At 33.6% G+C, this 10,895-nt stretch overlaps 1 protein-coding gene across 1 annotated transcript; it reads left to right on the top strand.

Annotated features, from left to right (window-relative positions):
* The first annotated feature begins 1,652 nt into the window (after positions 1-1,652).
* Positions 1,653-4,854, top strand: LOC131198157 (olfactory receptor 14A16-like). The gene is made up of 2 exons (XM_058182661.1): positions 1,653-2,584; positions 4,800-4,854. Exons 1-2 carry the CDS (start codon positions 1,671-1,673, stop codon positions 4,852-4,854), a joined length of 969 nt encoding a protein of 322 aa, XP_058038644.1. The 5' UTR covers positions 1,653-1,670.
* Positions 4,855-10,895: the final 6,041 nt, after the last annotated feature.

The following is a 10,895-nucleotide window of genomic DNA, read 5'->3' as shown; positions in this document are numbered from 1 at the left end:
GAGCTTATACTTCATTTTAAACCTGCTAATCTCTTTCATTGTTTTTTTAAAAAAAGAAAGACAACTGTGGAGAGCACTGCCTTATCAGACTTTCGTTCCCAATCCAGAGTAATCTGATTTGCAATCTTGTGACCAAAGAAATAAGAACAAGACATTTTAGTGTCAGATAAAAGCCCTGAATATTGTGAATTAACTAAGAATTAAAATAGATTTGTTTTTAAAAAATTACCAAGGAAAATGTAGGAATGTTGGGGGTGGGGGGGTGGAGAAAAGAATTTACCATTAGGTTTTGAATTCAGAAATCTTAGAGCCATTGTGATATTATTATATTAATGATAAGAATATCTCTAAAATAGATTAAAAGGCCTGGTAAGCAATGGCTTAGCTGAAGGGGCAGTGGATTGCTGAGGTTAGCCTACAACAAACTAATGTTATTTGAGATGTACAACCCTAGAAATGATATCATATAGAAAAATTGATTGTAAGAGAGTGGATTATTCTTACAAAATTATATTGTCTGCTCCTATCCTAAATAAATAAATATTGGTCATTTTGGTTATGGAACAACTGTACAATAAAGACAACCCTATTAGTTTTTGTATTCTTCCTAAAGGCATGTTATACATGTAAATCATATTTGGCTTCTGATGTTATCCAGTAGAAACTTTAGAGAAAGAATTCAAATTCACAATTCTCACAAGTAATCTGTGGTGCTAAATACAGAAAACATATAATCATCTATCACCCAACTCTTCTGGGTATATCTCGCTGGAATATTTGTATAAATAAAAGATTATAACTTGGGTTATGGTGAAGGGAGACAGAAGCAAAAGAGATGCTCAGTTTGTCACAGACAATTTTTCTTTTCTGGGGCAAGACTCTAGAATGAAGCAACTTCAAGCAGGTAAAAATTAAAACAATAAAACTGGAGGCAAAACAGATCATAGATGAATGATAGTTATCTGGATGGATGGACGGACATACAGATGGACAGTCAGACAGATGGATGGACCGATCAGACTGACAGGTTGACAGGCCAACTGACCAGCAGGCAGGCAGGCAGGCAGACAGACAGAGTTAATTTGGAACCATGATAATTTGCACTCCTGGAATATAATTTAATTTTGTAATATAATTATACAACTGTTTTGATTAAATTTGTCTCAATTTTTCATTTTTCCATGGAATGCAAACAAAAATAGCCAAATGAATATAGGTATATTTTAAATATGATTCTTTCTGATATCTAGGTTGTTCGATAGATGGATGGATGGATGGATGGATGGATGGATGGATGGATGGATAGATAGATAGATAGATAGATAGATAGATAGATAGATAGATAGATAGATAGATAGATAGATAGATAGATAGATAGATGATAGAGATGTTTAGTTTTCCTTAATTTTGGACTGATTTTCTGAGTTCCAAATTATATACCTCTATTCACAAACTTTGAATTATATACAAATTCCAACTTGATTGAGGCAGCATTATAGAAATGTCCATAACATGCTCTTAAAAGTGAAAATGTGTTCACCAGTTCAAAGTGAGGGCACAGTACTGTATCATTACAGAGAAGAACTTCAGATTGAGAAATATGATAGCATTTATTCTATTTTGTGTACTATTTGATTCTCTATAGGTCCCTGAAACTTTCACAGGAAGAAATGTTCAATACAAGCATAGTGACTGAATTCCAGCTTCTAGGTTTTTCCAAGATCCAGGAACTTCAAACTGCACATTTTGTTATGTTCTTGGCAATTTACCTAGTGGCCCTGATGGATAATTTCCTAATTATCATTGTCATAGTCCTTAATCCCCACCTTCATACTCCTATGTACTTCTTCTTGGTAAACCTCTCTGTTGCTGACTTTGGTGCCATTTCTGTCACTATTCCGAAATCCATGACCCACATCAGAACAATTTCCTATACTGGATGTGCTGCTCAAGTGTTTTTTCTCATCTTTTTTATGGCTGTAGATGTCTCTCTCCTCACAGTTATGGCATATGATCGATTTGCTGCTATTTGTGATCCACTGCACTACGCAATCTTGATGAGCAGGGAATCCTGTGTGAAAATGGCAATAATTGCATGGGTCAGTGGTTTTCTCTATGGATTAGTCCATGTTGGTGGCACCTTCTCTATCACCTTTTGCTCCAATGTTGTCAACCAGTTCTTTTGTGAGATCCCCCAGATATTAAGACTCTCCTGTTCTGACCTGTATCTCATAGAAATTGGGATTCTAGTTTTCAGTGCCTTTCTGGTTTTCAGTTGCTTTATATTCATAATAATTTCTTATGTGCAAATCTTCAGAGCTGTAATGAAAATACCCTCCATGAAAGGAAGACAGAAAGCATTCTCTACCTGCTTGCCCCATCTGATTGTTGTCTCTTTATTTATCTGCATCTGTGCCTTTGCCTATTTGAAGCCAATCTCAAGATGTCCATCTGATTTTGACCTGGTAGCTACTGTGATTTACTGTTCTGTGCCATTCATGATGAATCCAATCATTTATAGTATAAGAAATAAAGATATACAAACTGCTCTATGGAAGCTCCTTAACCATCTCAACTTCTGGATATTTTAATGTTTTCCTTCATTCACTTTCCTCAAATGTATGGGTAGAAAGAGAATTGAGTGTAAGTAACATTGTATGTAGTGGTGGGAAGCAGGATATTAGTTGAATACAAATTCACTCACTCACTTCACACAGAATGTAGATAAGGACACACATGAAGTATGTGTGTGTGTATATAAATTAAGTGGAATCTGAAATGAGACTGAGTTTATTCAACATTCTACAGTATGTTTTCTCAGGCCTATCTATGAATAGACTTTTTCATTTTGTGTCAAATTGGTTCAAATTCTGCTGAGTGCTTCTAATATAGAAAGATTCCTGTTGCAGGCTATTCCCCTGTTGAACATATCTTAATGCAGGTATGCTTCTATTAAACATGAGCTTAAATCTCTTTCCAGAGAATTTCTACCTATGTTTTAATCTCTACTATTTACAAAAACACAGTAAGCCCATTTATTTATTTATTTATTTGATTTTGATTTTGATTTGATGTTAATTTAACTTTTATACACCATTTCTAAAACATAATTTCATTTCAATTTCTTGTGATTGTATCTTTGTACCATAATATAAATATCACTGAATAATTTTTCCTGTATTTATTTATTAGTTTATAATATGTAATACAAAAATACAAAAGAAAACAGTTGAAAAATAGAGAAGAGAAAAGGGAAGGGAAAAGTGTGGGGCAATGGGAAAAAAGAAAAAAAAGACACTGACTTTCAACTCCCTTTGGTGCAGTAGAATAAGATAATAACATCAAACCTCAACTTTTGACTTTTGCATAATAATATAAGCTAACCATTTCTATAACAACAAACCTATTAATCAATAAAGCCCAAAAGCAAAGTTTCATTTTTTCCATCTCAAGCACAAAGTCTAGAAGAGGTTCCTAAGAAGAAACAAAAGTAATTGTATTTTTTTTTCTTTGATCAAAGCAATCAATTTGGCCATGTCTGCTAATTCCATCAATTTTTACAACTACTCATCTATTGTAGGAATCAAAGTATTCTTCCATAAAACCAGAATGGTTTTATGGTTTATCTTTATATTCACTTTGAGAATTTTCTATATTAAGATGTGAATCCTACTCCAATATTCCTTTGGTTTATCATGTCCACCATAAGCAACGAAAAGTCCTTTCTTTACATTTGCATTTCCAACATTCATTTGAAATACCTTTATAAATTCTTGACAACTTATCTGGTGTTATATACAAACAATACATCACCTCATTAAAGTTTTCTTTTAAATTAAAATTTAATGTAAATTTTTAAACCTTTTGTCCAAATATTCTCCCATTGTTCAAGCATTACATTATATTCAGTTTCTTGTCCACTGAGTTATGCAATGCTTTATATATCCATTCTTCAAATTCAATAGCAATTTATAAAACTTAAGAATAGAATAGAGTAGAGTAGAGTAGAGTAGAGTAGAGTAGAGTAGAATAGAATAGAATAGAATAGAATAGAATAGAATAGAATAGAATAGAATAGAATAGAATAGATTTTTTTTATTGGCCAAGTGTGATTGGACACACAAGGAATTTGTCTTGGTGTATATGCTCTCAGTGTACATAAAAGAAAAGATACCTTCATCAAGGTACAACACTTACAACATTTAATGAGAATCATAGGGTACAAATTTAACACTTAATGATACAACACTTAATGTTAGTCATTGGCTAAAAATAAGCAATCAGGAAACAATCAATATCAGTATAAATCATAAGAATACAAGCAACAAAGTTACAGTGATAAGTGGAAGGAAATGGGTGATGGGAAGGAAGAGAAGATTAATAGTAGTGCAGATTTGGTAAATAGTTTGACAGTGTTGAGGGAATTATTTATTTATCAGAGTGATGGAGTTTGGGAAAAAACTGTTCTTGTGTCTAGTTGTTCTGATGTGCAGTTCATCACTACCATGCAGTAGGATTCCCAATATATTTTTTACATCAAACCCATAAATGTTTTTATCTAATTTAAATCTTTCTTTCAATTGTAAATATGTAAATCAATGGCAGACATGTCCTTCTGATTCTATCTCCTCTTTGAGTTTGAGGATAGAATCAGTAAAATTAAAAGATACTATTTAACTATAAGTCCACCAGTTTAGATTCACCGCCATTTCCTTAAAAAAAAAAGCTTCCAGGGGTGACACCCAGAGAGGCATCATCACAAAAAAAAGAATATAAATTCCAAACTCATAAGGTGATACATCTAACAAAATGATTATTAAAATCAACATTTACTTTAACCTTGTCATACCATAAATATCCTGTGCTAGCCAAATCTTGATCCATGGCCATCTATATCAAATAACCTCTTATTCTGAAAATTAACCCACTCTTTTAGCCAGACCAATCAGCAAGCATCAAAATTTAATTTCGAATCTGGTAAACCTAAACCACCTCTTGCCTTAGCATCTTGCCATAATTTGTATCTAATTCTTGGTTTTTTCCCCTTGTCATATAAACTTGGAAATATCCAATTGCCATGGATATCAGTTTAAATGGAGTATCATTGCAAGTATTAGTAACAGAAAGAGCATTTTGGAAAACCATTCATCTTAATTATAAAAATTCTACCCTTTAATGATGGGTAGAGTATTTTAATACTAATCTAGGTAAAGGGATAAATTTAATGACTCTGTGGGATGCTAGTAAAGCAGTTGTGACGGGTTATTTTATATAATATAATCAAATAGATAAGAAAATATCTCAAGAAAAGATGCAAAAGATATTGGATAAAATCAGACAGAAAGAAAATAAACTACAAAAGACACCTATGGACTCTAAAATTTTGCATCAAATTAAATTGTTACAAAATAGAAACAAAATTGAACTATGTGAAGCAAAGACACTTCGAGTTTGCAAATAAATCTGGAGATGACTGGCATATAAATTAAGAAAGGAAAGGGAAAAGAAAATGATTGAGAAAATTTGTGAAGGTAGCAATGTAATAACATAATGATCTTATTACAGTCATTTCACAATTTATACACCAATTTTTATAAAAAGCAGGAATTGAATATGTCTAAAATAGATGAATATCGATGAACTTTTACAGTTGTTCTGATGAGCCAATATTAAAAATGTTTTGAAGATGAGCCATTAAGAATATAATGAATGATGTATTAGGGTGGAAAGATACCTCAAATTTGGAAAGAAGCTAATATCATGTTATTACCAAATACCAGAAAGGACAGTTCTAAGAAGTGCCACACCCATTTGTATTACTCAGGTAACCCTGAGGACACAGATAAACCTCCATCTGGTTTCAACAACACTCTAAAAGAATGCAAGTGACCAGCTGTCTTCAAGAAGTATAAATCCTTCCATTCCCCACCATCTACTCAGAGCTAAAGAAGCTTCTTGGATGAGAAGTGAAATGTCTTCAAAGAAAAACAAGAAAGTCCAGTTGTCTCCTGAAAAAGCAGCTTGGGGCAACCATGACCTGGATGACTGAGAATCTCCATAGACATTCAGCATTTGGAATATTTGACCATCAAGTAGATAGAAAAGAATTCCTTTATCATATTTGCTCTGTTGTTTCACAGAGCACCATTCTGATTTTTATTCTACCCATTATGTTTTATATAAAAATGTCTGCAATAAAATTTATTTTTTATTTTATTTATTTTTATTTGTCAAACACAACAATATATATAAGTACAAACATGAAATAACCGTACAAATGGGATACAATCAAAGGGAACTTTAGGACAGGAACGGTACGCATGCTGGTGCTCTTATGCACACCCATTAAAGACCTCTTAGGAATGAGGTGAGGTCAATAGTAGATATTCTTTAGTTAAAGCTTTGGGGATTTTGGGAAGCGACCACAGAGTCAGTAGTGCATTCCAGGCATTAACAACTCTGTTACTAAAGTCATATTTTCTACAATCAAGATTGGAGCAATTCACAATAAGTTTAAATTTATTGTGTGCTCGTGTATTGTTGCGATTGAAGCTGAAGAAGTCTTCGACAGGAAGGACATTGCAGCAGATGATTTTATGAGTTATACTCAGGTCATGCCGAAGGCGGCGGAGTTCTAAATTTTCTAAACCCAGGATTTCAACCAGCATTTGCTGGTTGAGATTTGGAGTTGCCAAATTTTTTACCATTCCAACACAAAATCAAGGTCTTTTTGAAGGGTAGCCGTATTGTTGGTAGTGTTAATAACATCATTGGCAAAGAGAACACAATTACTTATAATATTTAAAATATGATGATAATCATTAAAATTATAATTAAAAAGGTTGGATTAGTTTAGATTAGTATAGATTAATTTAGTTTATCTTGGTTTAAAGTAGTTTAGATTACATTTTTCAAGTTTGTATTGATTGCCTGTTCATAAACAAAGGCTGTGTTCTGTTTGTAACTAATTCTCCCTTTGTACCATTTCCACTTGAGACTATATTAATAAGTAGTGAGGATTCAATGGTCCCCAGATTATTTAACTGGGGATAGAAATATCCCAAGATCTTGCTCAGATTACTCATCAAACAGAAAAATAAGAGGATTGCAAATTAAAAGCCACCAAAATTGAAAGGTTGATAAGTTCATGACTTCAAAGTTGTCACTGGGAAGTATTGACAATGGAATGAAGGTTTATTTTTAACCCTTCTATTATTCTGGAAATTGAACTTCTGCTCTTTCAGGTATTATTTATTTATTTATTTATTTATTTATTTATTTATTTATTTATTTATTTATTTGTCACAACAGTATATATAAGCATAAGCATGAAATAACTATATGATATATAAGCATAAATATAATCATAAGTATGTAATAACTATATGAAATTGGATACAATCAAAGTGAACATTAGGACAGGAACGGTAGGCACATTTGTGCTCTTATGCATGCCCCTTATAGACCTCTTAGGAATGGAGTGAAGTCAATAATAGATAGTTTTTGGTTAAAGCTTTGGGGATTTGGGGAAGAGACCACAGAGTCTGGTAGGCATTAACAACTCTGCTACTGAAGTCATATTTTCTGCAATCAAGATTGGAATTAAGATTAAGCTTAAATCTATTGTTTGATCATGTATGTTGTGATTGAAGCTGAAGAAGTCTTCAACAGGAAGGACGTTGTGACAGAAGATTCTATGAGTTAAACTGTGGTCATGTCAAAGGCGGCAGAGTTCTAAATTTTCTAAACCCAGGATTTCAAGTCTGGTGGCATAAGGTATTTTGTTGTAATTAGAGGAGTGGAGAACTCTTCTTGTAAAATATTTCTGGACACACTCAATTGTATTAATGTCCAAAATGAGGTATGGGTTCCAGACAGGCGAGCTGTTTTCAAGAATTGGTCTAGCAAATGTTTTATATGTTCTGGTTAGTAGTGTAGTGTTTCTGGAGAAGAAGCTATTCAAGATTAAGTTTACAACTCTTTAAGCCTTTTTTGCGACGTAGTTTCAGTGAGTTTTGGCACTTAGATCATTTGATATGAAAACTCCAAGGTCTTTCCCGGGGTGAGGGTCATCTACAAGGTAATGTCCATCGAGCTTGTATTTAGTATTCAGATTCTTTTTTCCAATGTGTAAGACAGAGCATTTGCTGGTTGAGATTTGGAGTTGCCAAGTTTTAGACCATTCTGATACAAAGTCAAGGTCTTTTTGAAGGGTAGCTGTATTGTTGGTAGTATTAAATAATTTAACATTGTCAGCAAAGAGAACCCAATTACTTATAATACGATCACAGTGATCATTAATGTATAATATGAAGAGTGTTGGTCCTAGAATGCTGCCTTGGGGAACACCGCTATTGAAGGAGCAGGATTTGATAGGGCACTGCCTATTTTGACCACTTGTTGTCTGTTTGACAGGAATGCTGTTATCCAATTGTGGAGGGGCCCGGAGATGCTGTAGGATTTTAGTTTTAGGAGAAGTTTGTCATCCACCACAGAGTCAAAAGCTTTACAGAAGTCTATGTAAATTGCATCTATTGCTTTGCCTTGATCAAGATTTGTAGTTCATATGTTTTTGCAATGAAGAAGTTGTAAATTACAGGATATTTTTTTTCTAAAACCAAATTGTTTATTAGAGAGTAAGTTGTTTGTTTCTATGTGGAGGATAATAGTTTGGTTGATGATTGATGCCATTACTTTGCAGGTGACGCAGCATAAAGAGGTTGGTCTGTTATTTTCAACTAGGCTGGGGTCTCCTTTTTTGAAGACAAGGATGACCGTGGCTAGTGACCAAAGTTTGGGAAGGGAGCTGGTTGTGAAAGCTTTTTCAAAGATTACGCTTAGGGGTTCTGCTATATTAGTGGAAAACTTTTTTAAGAAGTATGCACATAGGCCATCATATCCAATAGATAGAGATGGTTTCAGTTTGCAAAGGGCCTTTTCAGCATTATCTTCTGTGAAATCTATTTGTGTTAGATCATTGTACTCATTGTTGGTACGACTGGGGAATGTTGGGTGTAAGCCATTACAGTTAACAAAAATTGAGCCGAAGAAAGAATGTGTTAAAGAATGTGTTAAAGAAATTTGTTGAGAAAGTTCTAACAGATCTATGTCAACAAATCTGGAGAAGGAAATTTTTACTGAGAAGTGCAAGCTGAGGTAGAGCTGACAATTCATCTTTGTCTCAACAACAGCACACAAGACTTTTGGTGTGCAAATCATGGCAGAATGTGAAATACATTGGCATAACCAGACCAGTGGTGGGTTGCCCCCGGTTCAGACCGGTTCACAAGAACTGGTAGTAAAATCGATGGGAGGCTCTGCCCACTGACCCAGACATCATCAGGAAGTCTCTGCATGTGCAGAAGCTTCTGCTCGTGAGCGAAATGAGTGCATGCAGTCCCACTGCAAACTGGTAGTAAAGGTAAGTAGAACCCACTCCTGAACCAGACCCCTCGATTACTCTTCTGGTTTGCAGAGAGCAAACCTGCTTACTGTAACAAATTTAGAGACAAGGTCAGCCAGAAGAGAAGGACAGCAGAACATAAATGGGTGCTCCCTCCATGTCTCATATACCATAAATATGTTATTATGTAATAACTCAGAACTGGAGATGATGATGATGTCAGGAAGCTAAAAACTCAAGACCTGGAGATATGCAGGCACTTCCACTTGGTTGACAGAAAAAAAATAAGACTTGTGAAAGTAAAAAATGGGAAGTAGAACAAGTCAAGTTAACATAAAATATTAAAAAATAGAGGAAAATATGAACAGGCATATTTAGTTATCTTAAAGATTATGGAAGAGATGGAAATGGCACACAACTTGAACAAAAAGGAATGGAGACTGAATAAAGAGGAGATTAATTTTAGGGAAAACCTATGCAGAATCATGGATGTTTTATTCATACATTCAGTTTTGATTATATAAAATATTTTGTCCCAGTTCCAATAAAGACTGAAGTATCTGAATGCAACCAAGATCAGACTAAAGGAATGATCTTTCCTGCGCCTCTGAAAGCCCAACTAAGAAGTCACCCCATGAGCTTGCTTGGTTGATAATAAATTTCATCTGGGTATCCCCATATCTAGTCTAAATCTTAATCACTTCACCACACTGGATCTCCTAATGTCTTACTCAGAATATTACAATAAATAAAGTAGCAAATAAATTACTATTTTTAAATGAACCATTACAACATTGTGGGTATATTTATTTATGACTGCAGCAACAATTAGAAAAGTGATTAATAAAAATGAAAATATATTTATATTTATAAATCAGCAGCAGGGTTAGTTTGAATATCTGTGATAAAGCAATAAGACACATGATAGGTTGAAGTCATTTACATCAAATGCAGTTAATCTAAAATAATTTTGTTAGATATATTTTTTTAACCAAAGGAAATGTATTTTTTTAGATTACAGTTTTAATCTGATTAATATAATTCAAAGATAGGCAAATACTCTGAAGTATTTATTGTAGCACAATTGCTGAATCAAATTGTAATTTTGTGGTTCTTATGTTTTCTAAAACAAAATGAAGACAAGTAATGCTGGCATTCTCTTAATGCTATCCAGATATAATATTAGTAGCCCAGGTGTATGTACCTAAAGGTAGAACATTGGGGACAGAAAACTGATTTCCTGTTTCTGAATGAAATGATTATGTAATAATTTCATCAATCATGCCAGCTAATAGAACTTCAGAATAAGCTAAAAGCATAGTAATTTACCCCCTGATTTTCAGTTGCTCAAAAAATTCAAAGAAATGTACAATACCATGTTGCTAGACAAGTCTTAAGAAGTCATAGACAAATTCCTTAGATGAAAAATGAATCCTACTTGATCAGATGCTCAACATTAAATAAATTCATTGATAGGGTCTCATATCCTAAT

Source organism: Ahaetulla prasina, chromosome 4 (genome assembly GCF_028640845.1).
Source record: "Ahaetulla prasina isolate Xishuangbanna chromosome 4, ASM2864084v1, whole genome shotgun sequence".
Classification (NCBI taxonomy): domain Eukaryota; kingdom Metazoa; phylum Chordata; class Lepidosauria; order Squamata; family Colubridae; genus Ahaetulla; species Ahaetulla prasina.
This window is presented reverse-complemented; position numbering and strand designations above follow the sequence as displayed.